This window comes from Ambystoma mexicanum, chromosome 4p (assembly GCF_040938575.1).
Source record: "Ambystoma mexicanum isolate Mex_15411 chromosome 4p, UKY_AmexF1_1, whole genome shotgun sequence".
NCBI lineage: Eukaryota > Metazoa > Chordata > Amphibia > Caudata > Ambystomatidae > Ambystoma > Ambystoma mexicanum.
In genome coordinates, this window is record NC_090927.1 from 573579287 (window position 1) to 573606305 (window position 27019).

At 45.8% G+C, this 27019-nt stretch overlaps 1 protein-coding gene across 1 annotated transcript in view; it reads left to right on the forward strand.

Moving 5' to 3' along the window:
* Positions 1-929: 929 nt before the first annotated feature.
* The window catches only part of TMEM14A (transmembrane protein 14A), a 322096-nt gene continuing 296006 nt past the window's right edge, over positions 930-27019 (forward strand). Inside the window, exon 1 of the mRNA XM_069606104.1 lies at positions 930-1209. Coding sequence (XP_069462205.1) covers positions 1136-1209 — 74 coding nt within the window. The 5' untranslated portion in view covers positions 930-1135. The remainder of the gene's footprint in view (positions 1210-27019) is intronic.

Genomic DNA, 27019 nt, shown 5'->3' on the forward strand with positions numbered 1-27019 from the left:
CCATAACACCTGGGAAGGAGATTATGCGAGAAATCGGGAGACTTAATGTCCCCCATAGGAATGCATTGGTGCTGGAATTATTTTAGGCTGGAGAACATGAACAATAGCAATATTTTTCACTGAAAAGTCGGGCGTCTCCCACCTAAATCGGGAGGGTTGGCATCTATGGGAGGCCCAGAGCAATGAGCACACTCACTCAGTTTATAACAGCCCAAGTGGGCCCGCATCGGAACTGACATCCACAATTTATTAAGCCTGTGACATCATGTCTGCCACACGAGGAACACACTGCGTGCGAGCCATACAACAATAAGGTATTTATTATTTTAATCAATCATTGATGCCCACATGATCCATTCCATTCTTTAGGTGCTTGTCCAGTCCTTGTAGTTCCACTTTTCCCATTATAAAACTCGGACTACAAGTTTCAGAATGAAAAGAAAAAACAGGACTGGATAAACACCTACAGTTTGGAATGGATCATACTGGCAACTATGTCAATTTAATTTAGTGCCTGTCTTGGGGGGAGGGGGGATCACCTCCTGGAGGTATTAAGTGCTGTGACAAGGAAGAGGAGGATTCGTGTAAATAGAGGAAGTGGTTAGACAAAAGGACTGACCGATTGTATTACATTATTAAATGATAACCCCTGGGTGCATCAAGTCTATGTTTCTTTCTTGTTTCAATCAATTTTATTGTTTTATTTTCTGCTCGAAACTGGTAGTGGAGTGGGGATCTCCAAAAAGCACGCCTCCGTGTCTGTAAGAAAATGGTGTGATAGGGTGTGCCCGCGCGTGCTGTTTCAAAGTTTCCATTTGGACAAGCAGACACCGGTAGGTATTTTTTTTGCTATTGCTTCGGCTCCATTTATCAGAGTACAGTGACATTGCCAGCTGCGACCAGTAGGTGGCGATGAAAGACCTTCTAGCGAGTGTGCTGCCCGTGCTAGAGCTGAGAGGAAGTGACTCTAGGAGGCGGGGAAAACTTTAGTAAACATTTCAGCCAGTACATGTGAAGGTTTTATTTACTTTTTTTTTCTGTCCGTGCCTAGTCAAACGCTTTGTACCTACAAGAGTGGCTGGCCGGGTGTCTGGTTTGTAATTCAGACGTGCCAAACAGGAAAAGTAAGCGGCCGATGCTGAGGTTGGAAGGTCAGAGGGTGCAGGCAGAGAGCAGCAGGAGCAGCAGCAGCAGGCAGGCAGGCAGCGGGTAAGGAGGAGCTCTGGCCTCTGTGGTCGCGGTGGCGGGGTCTCTCTCTTGGAATGCGGATCAGGGTTACGTGCTTTACAATACTTCCTCGCCACTAACCCGAGCACTGACTTCTAAGCGGCCTGCATCGCTGCGGCGGGCGCTCGTGTTCTAAGTTTGTGCCAAGTGTGCGCGCGACTTTTAACTTTCATTACTGCTCCCCGCCCCAACCCCACCCGTGGAACCCTTTCTTTGCTTAATCATGGCAGGGGCACGCCCTCCACCCTGCTTCATGTCATATCTTTAGGTCAAGAATTGTCGATTTGAATAATTAATTGTGTGTGGGCCATTTAGGCAGCGACCCTGCCAATTGCTTCTAGATGCAGTAGAAAATGGGCCAGGCAGTTCTAGTGCGAACCAGGGCTCAGGCTTGGCATTAGGGGCCAAACATGAATCGAGTCATCAGAAGACCTATACCTAGCCTCCCTTCTCCCCAAAACCCATACCGGTTGTCCCCCCCGACCCTCCTCCCCCACACCCCGCTCCCACTCAACCTCCAAAAGATCCACAACTGGCGTACAGCCAGTCCTGTCACAGGGTTTGTTGAAACCTCCTTGCCAATGTTTGCACTGCGCGAGCGGCTCCACGAACAGGAGATGCACAAACTCGCTCTGTGAATTTGGAGGGCGGGGGGGGGGGGGCATGGACATGTTAATGGGGCTTTCTAGATGCAGCTGAGCTAAGCTAAACTCTTGCTTCATTGCACTTAACGTCAACACGGTTTGTAGGGTAAATCCGGAGACTGAATGCATAGGAAATGTTGCAAAGATCATGGCATGGTTGCCCAACATATGTTATCTTCCACCAGTATCTAGGGCAGGGATCTACAACCTCTGGCTCTCCAGATCCTCTGGACCACGACTCCACCCTCCCTCGCAATTAAATATGCAGACTAGAGCTTATGGGAGTCTTAGTCCAAAACATTTGGAGAGCCACAGGTTGCAGACCCCTCATCTAGCCTAGGACCATGAGCCTACCCTGTACACTCTAGTCGGATGAACTCTATGCACATTTCTTTTAATGTGAGCTGCAGTGTGACATTTCCATCACAGTGCCCCCTGCCAGAAACGTGTCGGTACTCGTGTTTTGGCTTTCTCTAATGTGCTACATTCGCATAGGTACAATTTGAAGAGAAGTGCTTGTCTTATCGGCAAGGTAGACTGGAGGCCTTTGAATCGGAGATTCTTTTTCATAGTCAACTTTGATTGTTTTTTAATTTTCTGAGGCCTATCATGATGTGCAAAAATACTCCACCTTTTGATGTTACTGTGGCCTAGATATTCCTGACTCCATGTATTATATTTTTATGTATAGTGCTTCTTGTCTGACTCCTGCTTCTAAGCGCTTTAAAAATATGTTATTGCGACCAACTGTAATAATACTTAATTTATCAACTCCAGAAAGATGAAGGACTCGTTCATCCCTGGTGAAGTATTAACTTGGAAAGTTTAGCCTGGCACGTGTCAGATCAGAACTTAAGTATTTGCTGAACAATCCAATAGTGTTCGCTGTACAATCCAATTGCGACTCAAGTATGCGGTTTTCTCAACTGTCCTGTAACATTTATTATGATGTCTACACACTGCCCGCTACTGTCCCCTCCAGTCTTTTTGAAGACAAAATATAAAGCTGCTTTTGTCAAATGTACTAGTGGACCATTAAACATCTCTCCTTCTAAGCACTGTAATAATAAGTGTTATATTAATAAGAAATGTAACTCGAGAGCCAATGTGTTACTAAATACTGTGGTATGCACATTTAAAGCAACATAGCTGGTGAGATAGCTCAGCGGGTTAAGTGATCACTGCTGGGAACTATGTATGATCTGCAAGTCAAGGGTTTGAATCCTAGCAAGGTCTACTTGAAGTAGAACACGGGAGCTGTATCGGGTCTGACTTACACATTTAGAGTCTCAATCTACCTGCCCGCCAACAGAGCGTCGTCTTCTCACCAGCCCTCCCAACCGTCACCTAAGCATTCTAATTCCAGCACCTACATTCCATGCATCCACCAATCACAGTCCACACATACTCGCGCCACAAGCATACTACACTATTCAACCTTTTATTCTGAGGTCGACAAATGAATACTTATTTTGTTTGTCGGTTCATAATAGTTTTGTATGAGTAGAGTGCTATGGCGAAGCCATATGTAAGTAATGGATTATTATAAATGCCTAAAAGTTAGGATTCATAAATCCAAGTATAGGCTCAAAATAATGTCTTAAATTAGTATTGCTTTAAGTATGACTTAGTGACTCTTATTCAACTTCATACATGCTCAGAACTCTCAAGTTTCCTGTGGCTATATGTGAGGCCATCCAGTCCTGCCCCCCCCCCCACCCCCCTTTGGATTCTGGGACTTGTAGTTTTTTCTTTCCCATTTGAAATGTAGGGCAATTAAAAGTCCCAGAATGCCTGTATACAATCGGATCCAAGTGATTTTGTCTGAAGCTGAATGAGACAGGGTTATGATTGCATTGGCAGTGAGATGATGGCACTTTCACATGGCTTGCTGGGAAAATAAATTGATACCAATCTTTAAATCGTGATATATAATGCAAATTTTCTTAATGTTACCAGCAACTGTAAGTTATCCCCCAAATATAACTCCTAGACATGCCACTGTTCTGCCCCTCCCCCCCCAACACATCTGAACGCCATGAGAAATACCTACAAAATAATTCCCCTGCTTCCTGAAAATTGGATAAGGCAGTTGAGGTGGAGGGGCGCGGTTTCCAGACGGGAATAAGGCCACCGATCATGCAGGCAGCAGGCCAGCCAGGCCATTCAAGCAAACTGCAGAGAGCTCTTTGGCAGGGAGGCGATCACTGCGCATAACATAGCGGGGAAAGGATCATACTGGCAGTCTCAGTCGCGCTCCTTTTGTAGCCAGCCTGCACTCTGCCACGTCGATGCTGAAGGGTGATGAGTGGCGTTAATTGCCTAAGGAGTGGGCACCAGCAAGTGAACACCTACCTTTGAATGTATCCGAGCAAATGTACAGATATATTAACAGGTAGGTGTTAACAAATACAGTCTGCAGTCAAGGGGGTGAAATTAGGGCTGCCTAGCGAGGCCCGGGCTGGAAATTAAGAGTGGATAATCAGAAGCTAAAAGCAGCTGCTTGGTATCCAGCATTATCCAATGGGCAACCAGGGGCTAGTACATAGCGTTCTGCAATTCGAACTTCCACATAAGGTGGAAGCATATAACTTTGACCATTATTTATGACCACTTCTGCTTTCAATGCCATATAGATGTTTATTTATAGATTGTCCCAAATGCACAGGTTTAAATTCACATACATCAGTTGGCCTGAGGAGCCAAAAGTAACTCCCGGAAGCTGTTGGGTGTCAAGCTAACCGGGCAGGAGCTAATTAGCACCCAGGTCCCGTCGATTCCGAACCCTGGAGGCCTGGGGCAGCTTGTCCCCCTTGTGCCCCTGCGTGATGGCCATGCATACAGCGACGATCCAAAACTAGACCAGTTTGTGACACCCTGCCTCCCCACCCTATAAAACAAGAAACATTCATGGTTTCCTGCACAAAACTCATAATTGACGCCGGGACACCACCTCCCCACATTACAGAATCCTTTTCCTGGCGTCATGCCCCTCCAATCCACAACCCATACCTGGCATCCATATTTTGCAGATATTGAACAGTGAGACATAGTAACTTGTAACTGAGTAAAATATGCAATACCACAAAAAAGGGTGAGCATGTTATTTTCCTGCTAGCCAAGCACAAATCAGAGATGCATGTATTGATGAAGTTCAAAAAGAGGTTTACTTTGTGAATCCATTCACTTTACAGTAGGCATAGCTTAAGAAACCAATTCGGGGCTTTAACATGCTTATGGCCTAATTCCATGTAAATGTAACTTGACAAAGAAATCGCCGTTCCCAGTCTCCATTCCTCACTTGTGTCTGTTGCAGCCGCGCAATTGGTAAAATGTCTAATGCAGAACTTTAAAAAAAAAAACAGACGGATCTAAACATTTAAAGCACTCCTGGGTCCTTACCTTCATTTTGTCCAAGCCCTAGCGCAGCACTGGCCTTGGGGAAAGCACATCTGAAACCTTAAATGGGGAATTGCAAAGGCAAACCTCTGCGATTTGCTCTTTGAACCACGTCTGTGCTTTTGTAGGAACGTGGATACAAACCACAAAACCTAGATGCTGCCACCACCAGGGTGAATCGATTGGATTGAAATGAGGTGGACACTTTGGGCGCTTGAAGGTTTGAGACCTGTGTTTCCATAGACGGTTGTGGTACGCTGTTGGCCTCTTAGAAACGTTTGATTTGGTATCTGGGAGAAAACATACCAAATAAGGGAGTATGAAGGTCATGCACAGATGTTTTGTGCATGTGACTGACATCAAAGCACTTAAATTAGAGCTTCAGTTCAATTTGGAGGGGCTGACCCTCTTTGAACTGTAATTTACTATGTGTTGAAATGCTCTCTGATTTATAGGCAATACCCATTACACCTAGTCTTCACTTCCCAGTCTTTAGTGTATGAGGGCGTCTCACCTTGAATATAGGATATGCATACTTAGTAGCATACTATAGATTAGTTAACTCCTCCTCCCCTAAATCTGGTCTGGCTCCCACACCTGTCTGTGTTTGTCTTTTTTTGTTTTTTCTCCACGCAGGAGTGGTTAGTCAGCTGGATTGGAGGCTGGAAGCCAAGTCTAGTTTTAATATGGATTACCTATAGTGAAGTATTGTTACCTTATTGAAGTGTTCACTGAAATAGGCCTCACCCCCAAGCAATCTGTAATGGTTCATGAAGTATGTGGGCAGGACCAGTTTGCTGCTTTCTGTATTTACGTGTGTCCATAATATGTTCCCACACCTTCTCTCCATAGCATGCAGGTGCATTTTGTGGATTGTGCCTGGAATCCTGATGTTGCTGGAGTTGCCAGTGCCAATCTTGTCCATCTTTCAAAGCTTCCTTTGTTCACCTCCAGTAGACTGTAAAGACTGGAGGGGGTAGCTGTATTTCTGCCCGCTATTTGGTAGGGTATAGACACAGAGCATCCCAGCCAAGGTTCTTTATATGGTACCTATGGATGAGCAACCAAAACCTAAAATCTCAGGAGGTGATGCAGGCTGGTTCTTAAGTACAGTGAGTTCCCCAAGCCACCACAAAGGAATGTCCACACACTGTTCTGTGCTAACACAGCTCTTTATATACAATTAAGGTTCAGATCTATATACAATTCAATAACACTCTTTGTACTCTGGTAATACTATGACAAATCTATGCAGTTTATGTGGTACTAGCCTTGGACATTAGATTTCTTTAAAATGCATCAGCTGTTGGCAGTTATAATGGAGTATACAAATCATTCAAGGCTCTGAGCGACTGTTTGTATTTTCTCCTTGTCGCCACCCTCTTTGAGCGCTTTGAACACTTTCATGTGTATTGGCGCTATATAAATATACAGTGCAATTCAGTAAGGTGTATCAACATATAAAATAGGGAAGGAAGGCAGGTTAAGGTCAAGCAATGGCAGAATGCTTTCTTTGGATATAGATAACCAATTCTGAATGAGGCACTCCACCCCCCCACCCCCGGGCAACCTGTAATAAAATAATTCACAAGCCCAGTCCATAAATGGTCAATAAGCTTTGCTTCTTGATTAAAAAGTTCAACCACCCCAATTTACCTGAATTGGGAGAGTTTCTTTGGCTGTTCTGCGACGATATCCATCAAGGGTGGACTCCAGGGCTTTAAGTGGGCCAGGGCTGGGCCCCGGCAGGCTCCGAAATTTCGTTTTGAGGCGGGGCCCTGCCGGGGCCCACTAATGTCCCGTGGCAGCCCCGGCCACTACACAAAAAGGTGTTTTTTTTTTTTTTGTTTTTTTTTCTACAGCCTGAAGCTCTCGCTTATGTGCGAGAGCTTCAGGCTTCAGAAAAATATGCTTTTCAGCCATAATGGTGGCGCCGCACCTGCGAGGCATCCCTTTAATCAAGAGATGCCCGTGGGCCGGCGCCACCATTAAGGGGATAACGTGAGGCCGCTGGAAGGCAGAGGCCTTGCTTTCTAAATACTGAAGCTCCAGCAGATTCGCGGGAGTTTCAGTCTTTAGGAAAAAGGCCTCAGCGGCCTCACCCTTTCAGCCTTAATGGTGACGCTGCCCCTCCCCAGCTGGCGAGGGGCAGCCCCACCATTAAGGCTGAATAGGCGAGGCACTGTCTCCTGCCAGGCAAGCATATAAAAAATAAATGCAGAGATCAGCACCCTCTCCCAAATGGGGAGAGGGTGCTGATCTCTACAAAAGGCTGCCTGGCAGGGGTGCCAGTAGCCCATTGAGCCGAGGCTTGTCAAAGGGGCGTGGCTTAACAGGCCAGTAGGACCCCCGCTGTTAGGCCACGCCCCCTCGATGAGCCCCGGCTCTATTTGTAGTGCCACTTAAGGAACTGGTGGACTCCCTTTAAAGCAGGAGCCACTGGCCGTCGAGAACTCGAGGAAAAGTAGAACACTTGCAGTGATACAGCAGCTTCGACCTTCACGGTGCTCTTAGACGATCAATCGTTTCCTCGATGCTGGAAGTTCTGGGAAGATGAGGCGTGCGGTAGACCTCGATGCAAAATGTTCAGTGCCGTAAATAAGACCCTGTGGACTTGAAAGACCTTTGGCAGTGATGGATGCAGGCCTGACAGTGGGCATCAGATGTTAGGAGTCGCGGGCAGCAGTCCTCTGGCCTGTCTGGGCCGCAGAATGTACCTCAGGATAGCTTTGTCATTGATCAGGACTCCACCTCGGATCTTCACTCTGTCAGTGTCCTCAGGTCGACTTTGTTGGCTTCTGTTGGTGGGAAACCCACCAGCGGAATTTCCTCGGTAGCCAGCGACCTCAAATTTTTCTGGCGGGACAAAGTGGCAGCCGGTGATGGCAAGGGAGCCCTCTTTCAAATGTTCTTAGGCAAGGTGCAGCTTTCTCGGGTATGGCCTTCGAGCAGCACAGCATTAAGGTGTCCCCGCTTCTGGGCGACACAATTCGACTTGGCTACCAACGGTCATGGAAATCTTCTGACCCCGGTCGACGCCAATGGACTTCAACGACCCCCGATGTTCAGGTGTTCTCTTTAGGATTCTCGGCGGACCCTTCTCCGTATGTCAGACACACAGAACTGGCTTCCAGGGTGCTTCGATGAAGAGCAGCAGTATTTCCACAATGGTCCCTCCTAGCCCGGGGAGAGGTCTTCTAGCTAGGTCCTCCCTTGGATCAGTCCTCGGTAGACTCGACAGCTTTTGGATTACATCGAAGGAAATGCAGCAGCAATCTTTTCCTCCAGATGGGCTTCAAGGATCAGCTTCAAGTTTCAACTTCAGCTTCTGAACAAATTGGTAAGTGAGAAGTCCCCAGATATACACATCTGTTCTTCATTCACTCTTGCTGAGCCAGGCTCAGTCAGCCAATCGCACAGTGGGCATTCATGCAGGCAGACAGCCAATCAGGCTCACAGGCATTTAGGCCATTCACTCAACCCAAACACCCATAATAAGGAATGTGGATTGGGGCAAGCACCCACCCTTTCAGCACATTACACTGCATTCATGTCAGTTTCAGGCAGGGCTGTCTCGTTCGTGTCACACACACACAAACCAGACACCCATAACATGGAATGCATATTGGTCACACACTCCATTCACAGGTCCCACCCCAAGGGTGAACCCACAACATACAGTCACTGTGAAGGCTCCAGCCAGTCTGTCCTGGACTTCCTCACAAGACCTTATATGGTTCTTCCACCCAACAGACAGTCAGGGGAAGGGACAGAGTCAGGGCTTCCCAGGACTTTGGGAAAACAAGGTAACGGGCAAAAGAAACCAAGAGACCCCAGGGGCCATCTATCAGGAATCCACGGATTCCTATGGCAGGACCTAGGTATCCCAAAATGGAGGATAATCAGAGCCCCTGGCACATCAGCATGAAGCTGCCATGAGCCCATACCCTGCTCTGTGTGCTACACACAGGTGCTCAAAAACATACACTAGGGGTACAGGGTTGTACCCTCACCCATGGGTGCCACAACGGTATCCCAATGGTCTTGGTTTACCACAACCAAAAATAGGAAGAGCTGCACTGCCGGTGGTCACAACTGGACTCCTTTGCAGAAAATAACAGAACATTCATGATAAGGGAGTATCGGACTAGGACAGGGAGGCCCCGTCCCTCCAAAATAATTTCCAGCATCACATAGACACAAGCAGGCATTGGCTGTTTCAAATGGCGCTTGTTCTGGACAACAACATTGAGACCACTCTACAAACGCCTGGATAATGTTTTTGGCATTGAAGGATTTGGAACGAAGACTGGTAGAATAATATCTTTCTTCAATTGAATATATGAGGATACTTTGGGAGTAAATTTAGAACTGGTCAGCAAGCCATTATCAGAAAATTCCTTGAAATATGGCTCCTATATAGACCATTCTTCCACTCGTCAAGCTGATGGGATTACCACCAGAAAAAACGTTTGTGCTGATAAAAAGTATAGAGGATGGTCTGTGGCAGAGCAATGAGACACAGCAGTGGAACTTCTGTGAGCTCATGTAGTCCTGTGTGCCTTTGGCCTTCCCCTTTAACCATGATGCCTCATGCTTTGCTCCCAAAGCCCACCGTGAGATTTTTCTTGGGTGTCTGCCATGGTGCAGGATGTTTAGTGCTGCTCCTGGGCTGGACTCTGTAGTAGGGTGTGTGGATAATCCCCCTGAGCTGCACAGCTCGGCCTCAAAATGCCACTGGCAGATACAGTGACATGCACAGCAGGTCTGTGGTTGAGTGCAAAGCATGCAGTTGATCCTGACTGAAGCCTTTGCGCTGCCTCGTGAAACATGGGGAACTGACGTCATCCCTGTTTCTGGAGCATGTAAGCTGAGCCAAAGATTGAGGTGAGGTGACAGCAGTGAACCCTGTGCTTGCTGCACACGGCTCTAGATCGGTGGCCTGGTTTACCTGGACTGCGCGCCCCCCGCCCCCACAGCTGATACTTTCAGGACACTGCTTCAACCGCGAATTCTGGTGTGCTGGACGGTGGGCATAATCCACTCTTTGCCATTCCACATTGCTGGGCTGGGCCAAGGAAGTCTCTCCTGCATTGCCCCAGCAACACGTTACCCATCCACAATCTGACCCTGTTGGTGAGCGTGTGTGTTCATGCAAGTTCTGTGGCACCGTCTGTGGCAGTGGACTCTGTGCGACCTGCTCCATTGACTCCACTATGTCTACATCCACTCCATGCTGCCCTTTTTCCTTAGCTGTCTGCACTTGGACCTAAAATCCCACAAAGAGTGACTACTCCTTCTGGCAGGACGTGGCAAGCTTTAGCTTGATTCCTGATTCCTTAGCCTAGGTCAACGATCAAGATGAGGATAAAAGATGGGATCAGCATGTGGCGACCTATACACACCCCTCACAGTTAAATTGTAAATAACCACTTCTGGGGAGTTTCTCCCATCCTGTCTAAAGAGTCTAAGTTCACGAAAGGCAGAGTCATTTTAGAATAGATACTGCAGTGTGATCTGGTGGTGGTGATCTCGGACCCATGTAAGGCAAAGCTATGTGGGTGCCCTTCCACATGTTAGAAGTGAAAGCTTGTGCAAGTGCAAATGGAGGAGCATCACTTTTGAAAAACATTGCTGTAAGCAACGGTATAGAGCAAAAGCTGAGGTATATACTAATGATTATCATTGGGCCAGCGATATATATATTGATTGACAATGTTCTTTCACGCAGTGTTCAGGGCGGATACAGTTACCTCTTCACACCCAAGGCAATGGCCCAAGTAAGCTGAAGGGCACTGCATTGGCAGGCATAACAACTCTTGCCCCAGGCACAATAGCAGGTGAAAAAACTGTCCAAACAAACCGCTTCAAACGTGCATTGCGCTCCCGAGACACAGGGACCAAGTGATCTGCAACAAAAGTTACAGGAATTAGAACGGGAAGTCCAAAATAGCACAGACAATCTCTCCAAATCCATTGCAGATCTCGGTAAGCATTTCCTAGCTGTTGAAAAATGGCCTGTCCAAGTAGAGTTCAATATTTGTGATCAGTCGCATGAACAGGCGGAGTTGGCTGGGAGAATGGAAGCATTAAAAGCAAAAATTGGCAATTCTTACAGGACTACGCTAAACGCATTCCTTCCGTATCAGTGGAATTCAGAAACATGTCAAGGGCCAGGATCTGGAAGACATTTTGCATTTTCTGTTTTCGGGTACTCCTGCAGCTACTTGAGATCATTATGAACATACCAGGTCTACTGAAAGGATCAACAAAGACATTTGTTCATTTGGGATGTGCTGACCCACCTACACATATGTCAGCTGAAGGACTGCTGCTAAACAGAAGTGTGAAGAAATCTTGTGTAGAGAAGCTAGCCTTGTCCTGTACTGGGATCTGGCTCTGGCCCCCTTGCAAAGAAGAAAAGTCAATGGATCCAGAGTGGCTGACTCTGACAATAATACGTAATACATATAGGACCCTCCTTCCAATCTCTTGTTCACATACAATGGGTATCATTCCATCTCGAGGAAGGATCTGATGAACACAGAACATGAAGAGGCACCTGAGGAAGGCCCCTGCTCTGTTCCTCTTTATACACAAGCCGTTGGGTCATGGAGGTAGGACGGTTAGAGGTCTTGTCCCAGACCATAGCTGTAAGAGATGCCTTTCGAAGGAGTCTGGGCCCACTTGTTCAGGGTCACCTCTGGTTTCTATTTTTCTTCAGCCTTTTCCTCTGTAGGTTCTTTGGGGCCTCTGTATATTTAATGTTCTTCCACTGACTTGACAGACCCCCCCCCCTCCCCCCAGCGCCCCATGGTAACCAGGGGCCCCATAATGATTGTCTCCCACTGTGCTGGCCTAGCAGCAAAGCATTAATTCAGGTATTGCATACTGTTACCCACTAGTTGCAAGGTAACCACTCTGGAGCCTGGGGGCCCAGCTTGTTCTGGAAGACTGTCCTATTCCTGCACAGATAAATGTAAGGTAAAAAAAAAGAACTGGTTGTATTCATACTTGTTTGAATTTATCACAATGTGTTTGTGTGGAGGACTTGAACCATGGGACTTGCAGGAGATTTCATGGTTAAGGTGTATTGCAGCCAATAGATCAAATGGCTTTGAGCTCGGCTCCGAAGGTCCTATCACGCAGATTGCAGTGGCCTGTGGATGTTGGCGGAGAGATTGGGGATACATTATGGTGTTCCATGTGCATTGTGAAGAATCCTGTGCAGTCCTCGCGGATTTCCCGAGTGATGATCTCCTCCCAGATGGCCAAGGTTCATCAGCCGCTACCTGATCCTGGTATTATGAGCGAGGATCATTTGGGAGGGGATAACTACCGGAAAGAGACGATCACTTCCTTAAGAGCGATGCAGTACTCTTTCCCTCCACCCCTCCTTATGAAGAAAGCCATCTGAAACCTAGGATTCTGATGGCATGCCACCATTCTGAGCAAAACACCATTCAAACATCTTATATACATAAAGCACACATAACATCTCCTGTCTCTGATGTTTTTGAGCTAACCAAAAACCCTAAACAAAATCAACTTGCAAGTCCTATAAATCCGATGGACTCCAACTCCCATAAAGCCTCAAGTACTGGGAAGAGGAAGGAGTAGTTAATCTGGATCAAAGAAAAGCATAATCTGTACATGCAGGCAAGTTATTATGCAGGCACCATTTAAAAATTGTGTCTGCATTGGAAGAACAGAGGCGCAAAACGGAATAAGGAAGCAGAACCACGGGAGAAAGCAGCAACATGGGAGCGGACCGTGCTGAAGAATGCAGGTGCTTTCAGACTGCACTTGAAAGCAGTGCCCACTGGTGTGGCGCAAGACCATAGAAGACACTGCAGTAGGAGCCAGCCCAGCAGAAAAGCTGCTGGGAACAGGGTTGTGTCCAGAAGCAGCAGGCTTACCGTCGGCGAATGCGAAGCCTGCAGGGGCAGAAGGTCTGCAGAGCAGAGAATACAGTCCCAAAGTGAAAGCTTAACTACCGCTACGCCCCATAGGTCAGAAACACTACCAGACACCGGTGAGTCTGCCCAGAGATCGTGGGGACCCCGGGGCGTACTTACCGGCATGTGAGCCATTAAGAACTTATTTTTGTATTTTTTTTAATTTATATAGCGCTTTAATCCATTTTGAATATAGACCAAATAGAAAACAAAGACAAAATTTGCCCAAATCCTCATGTATGAGATGTCAACACGAGGAAGGTAGGAGCACGTATTGTCACAATCCACAAAATACTAGTGAAGGAGTTAAAAGACAAAACTTGAACAAGTCTTCAATGTGATGAAAGTTGGAAGAAGTAGTACCTCAAGCCAAGGAAGTATAGACAGTGAAGGAATACAACTGTGCTATACTGAAAGACAGAACATTAAAAGAAGCCCTGGTAATAGAAAATTTGCCCAAATCCTCATGTATGAGATGTCAACACGAGGAAGGTAGGAGCACGTATTGTCACAATCCACAAAATACTAGTGAAGGAGTTAAAAGACAAAACTTGAACAAGTCTTCAATGTGATGAAAGTTGGAAGTAGTAGTACCTCAAGCCAAGGAAGTATAGACAGTGAAGGAATACAACTGTGCTATACTGAAAGACAGAACATTAAAAGAAGCCCTGGTAATAGAAAACACATCAGGCAGTTAGTATTTGGGGAGAACATACCTGGCAGAGCAGTATACTGGGGGCTCTGCAAGCCCCAGAAAAGCAATGCTGTCCGGGGAGTACACCAGGTAATCCATTTGAAATGCACAGAAGAACTAGACATTGTGGCCAGATACCTGGCAGGAGAGTATACCAGGGGATCTTATGAACCAACTAAAGGCTAACTTGCAGGGCAGTATAGAAGGAGGTTCTCTGTAAGGAGTGCTTACTTGAAAGACACTTTTTGCCATCCTTAAGAAGTGGTTGCTTCAAAGAAACACTTTGCCATCTTTAAGGAGTGTAACGCTCACCTGGTATCCACTGGGACGTCACTCAGCCTCTTCTGACCTCTTACAACCTCAAACCCTTCCCTGGAGGCTACTCGACTGGAGACTGGGCCTGAAACACAGGATTGTAGAGTTTAACTCCCTATTGTCTCTGTGTGCTTGAACCCCTTCTTCCCCGGGGTCCAGCCCTTCCCTTTGATCCACAGCTCACCTTGTTTTCTTGGATAGTGTGCTCTCCGTCCTGGTTTCAGCGCAGGGGCGAGTTGATTGATGCAGGCTCGTTGCTGCCTAGTTACTTTGCTGGCAAGAGTCCGACAGGTAAGTATAATGAGTCTTTTGAACAGTTCTCTAACTTCGTTCCTTTCCTTCTTTAGATGATGGCCGGCATCCGGGGATGGCGGCGACCTACTGAGATGAGTAGCGCTGAAGGTGAGTGAGAGCGCAATGCACCCCTTTCGTATTTGTATTGAACTGAGTTCTTTTTCTGTGTTTTTTAGGTGCCGTGACGTTTTCAGCGTGGATGCCGGGTTATGAAGAACAAATCCGGTGAGTAAGCGCGGTATGCGGCGCTTCTAGATGTTTCCTCGCTAACCTGGAGTGTCTTTTCCCTCTTGCGGATGGATGAGAAAGTTCCGGAGACAGAGTTCCCCCAGAGCGGCTGGGATTCAGGTAAGCGTTTGAAGCTCATAAAAATAAGCAAAGATTTGCAGAATGCTTACTAATGCCTTTTTTCTGTTGTTTTCCCTTTTCCTTGGGAAGCGGCGTGCCGGGATGGAAATGACACCGCCGAAGATGCCCGCAGAACAGAAGGAGCGATGAATGATGGGCAGAAGCGCCGCAAGGTAAGGCTGTTCCTAACAGTGTTCTTGTTCTTGCAGGAGCTGATCGGAGAAGAACGATGCAGGCCTACTGGAGACCGATCCGAACACGGTGAGTGTCACGCTGCAGGTGCAGAAAACGCAAAGCATGTTTCTCAGCCTGGGTGTGGCTTAACTAGTCTCTGGGTATCCCAGGTGTCTCTGGGCTGAAACACACCCGAAAGACTACACCGCACATGCAGTTCTGGGAACCAAAATATGTGGGGGCATCCATCTTGTCCCCATCAATGCACTACAAGTCCAATCCCTAATGTTATCCTATGGGAGTGGGTGAGTCTGGTGTCACAAGCGCCAAGTCTGACTCCAAGTGGGTCTTTGGAGGGATGGAGAGGCCCTTGAGGGCCATGCAGGGGATCGTGGCCTGGCTCCAGCCTGACATCTTGGAGGGCTGGGGACATGAAGGGCAGGAATCATGACAGGAGTCATTGTTTGAAAGAGACACTTTTGCCATCCTACTTGAGGCATCCACGGGAAGGGGACCACCCTCTGGATACAAGGATAATTTTGTTGGATTTATCTTTTTGTTTCATAACACTATTTGCCAAACCTACATCAGAGACACATTCCTTGGTTCACTTCTGGTCTGAGGGTCAGATTAATGTTTTGGACACAAGGACAATGTATATAATTTTGAACGAGACACAGACAAATCTTGAGTTTTATTAGGTAGGGAAACTCTCGTTAGGATAGGGACAGATGGGCCTTTATCCAACCCTTTTTAGTTTTAATAAAGATGTCTGTTGATATCATAATCATGTTATGATATATTTTATTTGTATTGCGCTCATACACAAGTGTTTTAGAGTGCGACTAGGCAAGGGAGGGGAACAGGGGAGAAACACAAAACAACAACGATCGTACTAGATCCAGTGACATTGAGCACGTGCGAGTGCAAGGGAAAAAGTGCATGGAAAGGGGAGAGTGGAAAGTGCGGAGCAGATTAATAAATCAAAATGAATAGAAAATTGAGGCAATAAACAGTGGTAGTGCAGTAGACAAGTGCTATGTTTATGGCAGCGCGGACTGGGTAAATCTGATAAGTGCAGAAAAAGGGGGAGGGCTGTATGGGAACAGATACAGTCCACCAGTACGAGGGGTGGCCAGGAGGCAGCGCAGGAGGGCGGCAGGCTGAGCAGGTACATGGGCGCAGAGGGAAGAGGGTGGCCAGGTGCACAGTGCCAAGAGAGCTGGTCAGCAGGGGAGAAGGGGAGAGAAGGCAGAAGCAAAGAGGAAGGTCTTGAGGTGCTTCCGGAACCGGAGATGTCTCTCGTTTCTGACCTCTCACAGCATGCATACCCAAAGAGTGACTACCAATTCCAGATTCAAACTTATACAAACAAACTCCTCCATCGTGCCTACCTTCCTGAAGTTTGATAAGGTTGCTGATGGGTGTTGTCCCAGATGCAGAGCGGAAGTGGTGGGGTTTCTCCATGTTCTTTGGGAATGTCCTTCGTTGGCGAAGTTTTGGCAGCAGCTAACAGGAATGACGGGTCGCATGCTTACAGGCTGTTCCCTGTGACGTAACTGAGCTGCATGTTTCAGCAGCTCCTGGTTATTCCTAAAGGTGTGAGGAAGCTGTTTTCTATGTGTGCGCTCCTGGCTAAGAGGTGTGTCTTGATGCTCTGGTCTATCCCTGTGGCCCCAACTTCTGAGAGATCTAGCATGGGTCTGTGATATGGAACTAGAATATTGTGCAATGTTGTCAGCCGGAAGTAGGGTGAATAATATTTGGGACCCCGTTAAAAATGTTCTCCAGACAAGAGAATCGGGAAGTAGTGTCGAAATGTGGAGGAGGTGAGGAATGACGGTTAGTGTTACCAGATGGCTGTATTAACAAATGCATATTGTCAGTGGGACATTATTTAAAACCTAGCTGTAAGTCCTGTGATGCTCGAAGACTGTTGTTCTCCTGGAGCTGTATGAGTTTCCCTGTTTATTTAAATCTTAATTTTCTTTCAGACAGCCCTATTGACGAGAGTAATGACTCATTGATGTTCTATGCTTGTATTGGCTTTGTACTAGTCAATTTTGGCTGGTTTTGCTTTGAACCTGTTCATAAATAAAGTTAAAAAAGAAAAGGTGGATTGCAGTGATCAAGATAACACTTTTGCTGGGTTCCCCTTTCAATACCTACTTGTTCTTATCCCAACTGTGGGGCATAACCTTCTGCACAGGAGAATCCTGACTCATTTGGGGGCTTAAGATTCTTGTGTCCTACCCAAACGATTCTGATACAATCCACTCTCCAGTGAGGAATTATTCAGAAATCAGCCTAATATTGGACTGGTAACTTGGCCCTGTGATGAAAAAGTGGCATGATGCTGAGTAGAGCTCCACCAGAATACTGCTCGCTAGTCTTCCATTCTTCTCTGTAGGGGTGAGACAGGACTCTTTTAGCATCTACCACCTTTCTAATTTGCTGGGACATAGCCTGGCGATTGCTGGGTTTCACTTGGATATTGTACCAATTACTCGAGTCATGACCAACTATGATTTCTCTTCTGGGATGTTCACTGGGAGATATAGGGCAATAGGAAACCCATAAAACGTCTCACTTTGGGTCGTCTCTATAGTAGAGGAGTCATACGGTTGCACAGTTAGGTGTCCCATACAGGTGTCTCTTGTGGCTATGACTAGGGCCCCAAAAGAGCTGAAACTATCCGTTGCTGTGGGGATATCACGTATGCACGTTTCCCATTGCTGTGTGTTGCCCGGTGTGTCTTCTCCAAGCGATAAAGATCCACATATCTCCAGGTGAGAATGGAAGTTGGGAACCACAGTCTCGGGGAGTCATGGACCCATATCTGTGAAAGAGCCCATAAAGCTTCTAGGTGCACACCTATTAAATAATGAGCATAATATAATTTGCTTCCGCTGATAGATGACCCGTCAGACTGCATACAAAGTACCAGGATTGTCTGCCTCATGAGTGACTCAGGTAGAGGGTACTCTGGGACATAAGTGGTGTAGCTTTCCCAGGGCGTAACCTTTCTGGAAAGAGGTTTGAGCCCAGATTAAGGCGATCTTCAAGTCCAACTCCACATGGACCTAATGGTGATTGTGCTGTCATAGAAGGGCGAGGACTGGTTGTATCCAGCCCGACTGTTTCTTTCGTTTCTCATGTACTGTAACATACATGTCTCATCATCACACAGTTCAAGAAATCCCCCTATTGTCCAATCTTTGCTCATTGGTGGGTGAAGCTCTGGGGTGGGTAGGGGGGGGCTCTCTCTTTGGGAAAGTTTTCCGTGCAGATCTCGGACCAGTTCCCGAGTTACCTCAGGATGCCGTCTCCTCTGAGTTCCTGAAAGAAAAAACATCTTACCCACAGACATTTCTTGCAAACTATTTTTTTATTGGTTTAGGGTTGACACTTGGTCTCCCCTATCGATGGATTGTTTGTGGCTCTGTTGATCTCCTCTGTTTTGGTAGGGCCCTTGGAATGTGACAAGCAAAGGAATCTCAAGCGCCTCAAATGTTGTGTACTGTTGAACTTCCAGTGCCACTGGAAGGTCCCATGGTGGTAATGGTTGTTGTTTTTAAAAGGCAGACTAGCAAATCCTTCATATGGTGGGAGAATGTAACTGCTTCCCTTTCAATGACAGAAGGAGCAGCGTTTGACTGTATATGGACGATACTAACTATCCTAAATTCAGACTATCTCTCAGAAACATCAAGTTTTCTCAGTGTTTCAAACATATATCTGGTTTAAACTTTTTTGTTGCTGTTTTGGTTAAAACCTTTTATTTATTTTTCCACAACAGTACGACCATGTGGTGTAACAGCCATTTCAACATTATAATGTCTTTGTACAGTGGATATAATATAATAACAAACAAACGGTTATAACACAACTTGTGGAACGTACCTTTTGTGCCTGGTTTAAACCTATTCCAACTCACAAAGGATCTGTAATGTCTTGCATAGGCGGTTCAATGTGGAAGCTCCTTGAGAGTGCTGGATCTCTATAACGACTTCTCAGGATAATCCCTGCTTCTCCTGTGTACAATCGGCTGGATTTGCTGGTATTCTCCTCGGCTGAAGGTACATTAACATAGTAGGACTGGGAACCATATCACCCTAAACCAGTCAGTTGCTTCCAGATCTACTGTGACCTGCTGATTACAGGAAAAGCGAAGAAAACATTCTCTGACTACCTGAAAGAGAGAGAACCCATAGGCCAGGCCTGCTTGCGCTAGATTGTGGATCAGACGTTCAGTAGGAGCATGTACTTGGTTGCAAAAAGACCCAATCATGACAATCGCTTAGAACATAATCAGGTGGAGACAAAATTCAGTAGAAGATAAATAAGAGTGACTTAGTAAATCTAGCCGAGTGTGTTCTGCTCCCGGCAGGTAGGAGGATGGGGCAGGTAGGAGGATGTTATTGACTGTAGATGTGCTTCTGCCCCTAGACCTATCCCCTTTCCCACCAGATTCTGTGGTTTGACAGTGTTCTTCCCTGCATGTTGATGCATGACTTTACTACTTTATTGTCAATCCGAATGACAGTGTTTACTGATTTAATCCAGACAACTCTGGCTGTCTCCTTCTGCTGTTCATTCCCTCCAGTGGGAAGTAATATTACTGGACTTAGTCTGAAACCATCTTATCTGGGTTCTGTGGGAATTCAGTGTCGCCCTCTGTAGGATACCAGCTGGGGTTCTGCAATCAATTGAATGCTTGCTGAGTGTTGTGCTGGGACCAACCACGATGCTATGCTGTCTTGAACAACAATGACTGTTCTAGATCCTTCATAGTCTTAGTGAGTCAAATCACAGGACGTCCAAAGGTGACGTACCAGGGCTAGAAGTGCATTCTGTCCCATGGCAGAATTGCTGTACATGCCAAAATAAGCACATACTTGTAGCCATGCACTAAATTGAGCTACTTTCACTCTCTAACAACCTTACACTGTAAATGATCGTCGTTGTTCTAGCAGGAAGGAGAAACTCTTTCCTTTGGTCTGTCTGAAATAGAGCACCAAAACTCTGGTCATTGTGTTACAACAAATTGGACTTGTTGACATTGATCAACCCTCCCGCAACTCAATTCAATTTGACCCACCTGTTCATTCTCTGCTGAAGAATGGAGCAGTGAGCCATCCAATTAGGGGCTGGCTTGGAACCCTTAGACCTGTGTGAACTGCACATGTCGGGTCAGGACTTCAGTGATGACAAGCTGACTGAGCAGACCTATAAATTGGTAATTATGTCACGTATTCGGAAAGGAATTCGAGGAATTTATGATTTGCCAGTAGAATTTAGATGTAATTATGCATCCTCCATTTGTAGGGAAGTCTGCATGCCGCTTGGTATCACTTGTGGAAATGACGGCAACACTCTCCCGCTGTCCTCTTGACTTAAAAGCAAAACAAACAGAATTATGGAGTAAAACCTTCTTGACGATCTCCTGTGCTAGTACCTGAATCAATGCTTTTGTCCTCAAAGGTACCTGTATTCTAGAGAAGAACACCTCTCTGCGTAATTCATCCTTTTGGAACTGATGTTTTCAGTGGTGTGGAGTTTCTCAGTACTGCAGGAAAATCTATGGCACGACTTAGTTACTATTTTGAGGATTCTGGCATCTAAAATACAAGCCTCCCAAACTTTGAGAAAATGTTGGGATGGCATAGTCCATAACCTTGTATTCATGGCCTCAGGTTGTAGCTTTGATTGTATTGTACCTGTGGAGACTATATTCCTTCTAGTCGGTTGTACTAGAGGCTGGAATCTACTTGGCAGGTCTATAGGTCTGTTCACTTCCTACTATCAAAAGATTTATGAAGAAAGTTATCCAACTGAGAACCAAACAACTTTGCTCCACTCGATGGTAAAAGGAATCGGAAATGTTGTCATGCAGCCTTTTTTTATCCCCAATGGTACATCAACAAGACGTGATGTTCCATCTGGCACCAAAGGGGAGGGTCTGTCTGCTGTTCCATAGCTGCCATAAGCTCTGGGCACTCTTCACCAGATGGATAGCGCAGAAATCTCTTAACGAAATTTGTGCAGCCTGTATGACGCATGCTCCTGTGAGGAGCTTCCTTTTTAACATTGGAATCTATGTTCTCGAGATCTGAAGGTAATGATTTTTGCCTGGAACCTTAAGGGATGCCCTGCTAAAGGGACCAAGGATGAATCCACTTGAACTGACCCTGCACATTCTGCATTGGAGCCTCCAGGGTATGCTGTTATTCCCCTTGATCTTCCTCTCCGGCCAGATAGCAGGGAAACGTAGATATAGTAACATCTTTTCACTCATCGACGAGTTGAGTTCTAGTCATTTTGGAGGAAAGGCATCTAGGGAGAAACCCCATATTTACAGAACACCTAGTCGTCCTCTGCTCCAGAAGACCCTAGACTAGCTTGCCCATGAGCACGTATTGCTCCTCTGACTGCTCACTTCTCGTATACGGTTCTTCGTCTTGGGGCTGGTATCGAGCTTCCTGGCTCCTAGCATCCGATACTGAATTTCATTATGCAGGCACCCAGGACCCACGCTATGTTGAGATCAATACCACAGCTTCCTGCACGTATACCATTCCTGACTGACAATCTTAAATGTAGACCTTTGACCTTGTCATGTGTAGGTTAATTTATTTTTTGCACTACTGTTAAATCCCTTTCTGCTTGGTGCATTTCATTGAAGAAAGGACTTCTATCTTTCTAGCTCCAAATCCCATCCCCACCACCATTCTCGCATTATGACCACAACCTGTAGTTGTAATGACTGTTCTCGAGCATTAAAATTAGTCCAACGGGAACTTTATATTACAATGGAAGATTATTCTGGAAGGTCAAAGGCTTACAACGAGAAACTAAACATTGAGAAAGTTATAAAATAAGTCTCCAACATTTCACAAAAGGGTCACTTAAGATCTAGGGACCTTTTAGCACCCCACATTTGTAAACTGTGAAGAAGGGCATCTTATATTCAAATGCTACTCATTAGGTGGATCATTTTGGGGATCACATCAGGTTACCGGACACTTTTATTATACTAGAATTGTGGGTGAGTTGAAGGCCTGGCCCAGAAAATTAGGGTTTCTTGAAAATGAAGGGTCCTAGCTCACAGGCTTTCTGATCTCGTATTGATATGTGCCATTGTGGACTTCATATTCAGACTAAAACCCTGTGTCTGACGGACATAATGAGTACCTTTAGGGATGTGGGACATATACAAGTGTGAGCGTTTTTTTTCTTGTATGGGACAAGTCGCAATTTGGTAGATGTGGAGTTTCTGGGCCCACCTCTCCTATTTTTACAAGGCATGATTGCATTGTAATGCCTCGTTAATAACTTTTTCCATGGCACCTTACATTTTTTACCATTTTCTGAAAGAAAGGTGAACCTCCTGTGGCGGGTCAGGAGGACGACGCAGACTCTTGTAAGACATTTCAAGTATGTATGTATTAAAGTAAAGGTTAATGCCCATCTTTCTCTATTTCTATGGGTTGTTCCCTACCTAACAAACTAGCTAAGGTGCTTGCCAGTCGTCCGTGAATGTCTTCAGAGTCTGTCCACAGTTCAAAACTAACCCTACCACTATATTACAACTAAAGACTGGATAATGACTCCCTTCTCCTTGGGTTGCTTCTGACAATTTTCTCTTCAATAGGGGATTTTCAAATAGTCTCTTGCGACTTTAATCAGTTAGTATAGTTCTTCTAGGGCTGTATTTATTTTTGCTTCATCTCAAAATTAGGTTCTTTTGACCTTATGGTTAGGTCTCCTCGCTTGTTAAGGGTTTCCGTTTGTTTGTTACTCCCTTCTTTACTTTTACTACTACAAAGAGGAGTTATTCTCTTTTCCAAGGATAGGGTTAGCCAAACTTTGTCTTTTCTCTCTTCAGATTCTCTTCCCTTTTACGTAGCTCACAAGCTTTGTTCTTTGTGTGTGTATATATATATATATATATATATATAATATCCCTTCTTCCTTGTCCTGAGGCTTTTCTCTTATAGCTTTGGCTTCTTTCTTAATTATACTTTCTTTAACTTGACCGAGACGAGTATGAATATTTGCATAAAGATTACTTTACACTTCTTGTGCTTTCAATCTTCTATTCGCATTATCTTGACTGGGACGAGTATGAGTAGTCCCATAATAATTCTTATTCACTGCTCTTATTCACTGCTCTAACTTCTTCCCTGGGGGAGAAGGTACGAATTCCTGCAATACGTCACACTCCCCAATTACGCATGTCGAACATCATGATTTCACCATAGGTTGGTGTTTTAAAAACTTAACCAGACATGGGAAGATAAATATGAATGTACTTTAAGTTGGTGCTGATGGTAAACGTCCTTGGAAAACGGTGTCCTATTTTGTAGGAATTAATGCTGTGGTGTGGCTCCCACCATATTTTTCCATGGGTGTGACTTGTGAGTGTGGGGTAAAAGAAACCTCCCATATGATGCACGCTGCTGTTTTCTTTGCCCCTTTCATATAGTATTGCGATTTCAGAGTAATAAAGCTCAAGAAGTGGGTAATTCTAAAATAACGTTCTTGCTCTGTTTAAGTTGTGGCAGTTGACAGTAGCAGTGGTTTGCCTAGAACTCCTATGCTGGCTGCGGTCCTGCTCCGTCGTAGGTGGGGTTCCTCACCCAGCAATTTCAATTCCAAGTCTTGTTACATTTGAGGCATTTGATGCACAAAAGTACGCTTTCTCTCCAAAAGTGCACAACCCGATCATAAAATCCTAGGCAGATCACTCTGCTTGGGAACACCTACTTCAATGTGCAGTACAAAACAAAACTTTTCCATGATCGAAATATTATTTCCTTTGGAATGAAAGTCTAATGTGGTACATTTTGCATTCAAAATAGGAACTTCTTCCCAATTGGAAAACTGTCGATATAATGCAGCTTTGAGAGGCATAATACATGCGTAATGCCATCTCAAGGTGTTTTTCCGAGATCGCTGTGTTTCTCTCAATCTCCTCTCCCCTTCTGGTTTTAGACTGTCTCTTGTAGTTGCCATATCAGAAACCAGGCAAGTTCATAGAGGCTGCTTTTGCACTCAAGGAAGATAAATCCTTATTTAGAGGATTAGCCTAATAACCAGATCACTCCTCATTCTTTTGGGGCAGATTCTTACATAACAGATATTTTTCCCTCTTGGCGGTGTAAGGCCTTTTTTGGGATTAAAATCCTATGAATTGCAGTGAGCAGTTTCTGGGCAAATCAAAGTGTGTGTGAACTTGAATGCAATACATGAAAATGCCACAGCTACTGGGTTCCCTTCATCCCCTTTCTTGCTTCTACCACAAACCATCACAACCCCTTCCTGGTCATTAACCCTGTTCACAGCCTCTGAACATCTGCATCATTACTCTGCCCCCTACAATTGCTCTATAAAAAAAGCGAATATATATCAATATGCCAAAACCAGCTGTCCCAACCCGCTTTTTTTTAAGTACCAGGAGGAGTGCTTGGCAAGGATAATTGTTTCAAATCCTGCAGTGTGCTGGCAGTTCGGTTTTCTGTATTGCTGTGGTCATGTTTTCAGCCCTTTTTCAATTAAAACAAAGTGGCTACAGGAAATAGCATGACCGGTAGTTCCGTTCCTTGAGCATTCTTGGCCAAATCCCCTCCCCTCCTGTGGTTAGTCTGTATGCGTGTAGTATTACTCGGGATTTACTACACGTACAGAATTTATCCAGGTCAGTGGAGCATGCTTGTGTATATGGCATCTTTTTTGTAATTTCTTCGCACCACTTTCTGTCAAGTAAGCAAGAGTGGGACACAACACGTCACCTGAGCTCTGAAATGTCGTTATCCAGTTGATAAGTGTGACTTGCAGGAAAGAAAATATATGAAAGTGCAACAAGATTCGGTTTGAGGGGTGCAGCGGCTGGTTGGAGCTCTAGAAGATGACCACTTACAGATATGACTACATTTTAAACCATGTCAGCCCTGAAATGGCTCCTCTCCTAGTTGTGAGAAATCCTTGAATATCGTCCCTTCTCCCCTTCCCATGAGGCCAGGCCACTACCTGATAGTGCCCCTGCGGGTGGTACTTGGGCTGGTTGATCTCCTGTGGAGGGACACCCCCCACCACCTATGGGACTAGGGAAGGACATCGGAAGGAAACGATTTCTCCACTGTAGCACATCCTGTCTCAACCCCCCCGCCTCACCTCATCTACCAACCACACCCCCCCGTGTATGTTTGTGGGGTTGAAGACTCTGTTTCCTCAGAAAGAACTAGGACAAGAAAGACTAAAGGTTACCTAAATGGAGCCTCCTTGCAAAGTGCTGGGACGAAGAAGAACTATGACTAGGAAGAAGTGAGAATCAATCCAAACCACTCTGCTGAACCAAGATGACCGCTCTAGGCAAAATAAGCAGAGGTGGAACAATAATACTATAAAAACGGAAGAAGGTCTTCATGAGAGAACTGACGTTTCCTGGAGGAGCCGCATGGGTGTGAGTTATAAGGAGCGGAGGACCGGAGCTGGCATCCGGAATGCTTACTGGCAAGTGGAGAACCTCCAATCCAGTCAGCCGAGGATTGACTCACAGGAAGCTGGAAATGAGGGTCTTCTGAGGCGCGAGGCAGTAGGAACATGCTGTCATCCCGCTACGCGCTGACTGCGGGAGATAGACCGCTGCAGAGCCATTGCAGCACCCGAGAAGGCAAAGGAAGCTGCCAGCAACCCAGAAGGGAACACCAACAAGCCCAGGACCACCTGGAGAGCATCGGCATGACCCTAACCGGTACAAGGGTTGGGGGGGGGACGCCTGGTGAGGCCACAGAAGGGCTGCAAAGTAAATAGGATCTGGTTTGGAAACCACCCCCAGTACTGAAGATCACTATTAATCCTCTTCATAGTCACAGTACCTGGTATGGGAGTGAACCAGGTGTGCAAGAAAGAAACCACAAGAGAATCTGGGTCTTTGACCTGCACCAATGTGGAAAGCGCAACACAAGTCTTCTTCTATACTACAGTGCCTGGCAGGAAAGTGAACCATGTCTATTGAATATAGAGAAGCCAGAGGAAGGGAGTCATTCCCTGTGGAGTTGTACACAGGTCTGGGACCCGCAACCCCATGACTGGGACATCGAAGGCTAAGCAGTCCTAAAGAAGCAAGGGGAAGGGAGAAATTGCCCCTGACATTGTGAACTGTGATTTAAAACCTGAGAGGAACCTGGGGAAGGGAGTCATTACCCCAGGATTGGTTGACTGTAAAGGAATCCTGAGAGAGGCCTAGGGAAGGGAGACATTACCGCTGGTGCTGCAAATTGTCTAATAGGGTCTGGAAATGGCATGTCAAAGAGTAATTTTCCCCCTAGCACTTTGAACTGCCTTGTCACGCTAAGAAGGGTCAGGGGAAGGGAGTCGTTCCCCCGGCAGTGAAAAAAATTTGCTGAACAACCTGAAGAGCATTGGGGGGAGGGAGTCATCCCCTAACATTGGTGAACATAAGAGAATTTTTTTTTTTTTATTGTGTATGTACCCATGCAGGAAAACCTCAGACTTTAGCGTTGACTTTTTTTGAAGAACCTTTATTTTCAATCACCTGCCGATGAACATTGATGAACCGTCCATTCTTCTGGACCAAGAAGATCACCACTATTTCTTAGTTTAGAGTGTAAATAGGATTTGACGCAGGACAATGGACTATTTGCTTTAGACAGACATCCTGATTGAATCCTGACTATTTTGTTGAGGTAGAGAAGCACCTCTTAGTGGTAGGGTCAGGTAGGGCTTTCCCTTTATTTTCTCATTAACAAGTCTTTAGCAACCATCATTTCACCTGTGTGTCCGCCTCGTCCTTCTGCATCCTTACATAGTTCACAGGCAAACACCAGGTGGTCAGTCTGTGTACCAACAGATCTAACAGTTATGTCACCTTTGGTGGTAAGCAAGACGCCCTACTTTTCCCAGTCATTTTAACCCATCAAACCCCTGAAATCAATATCTGT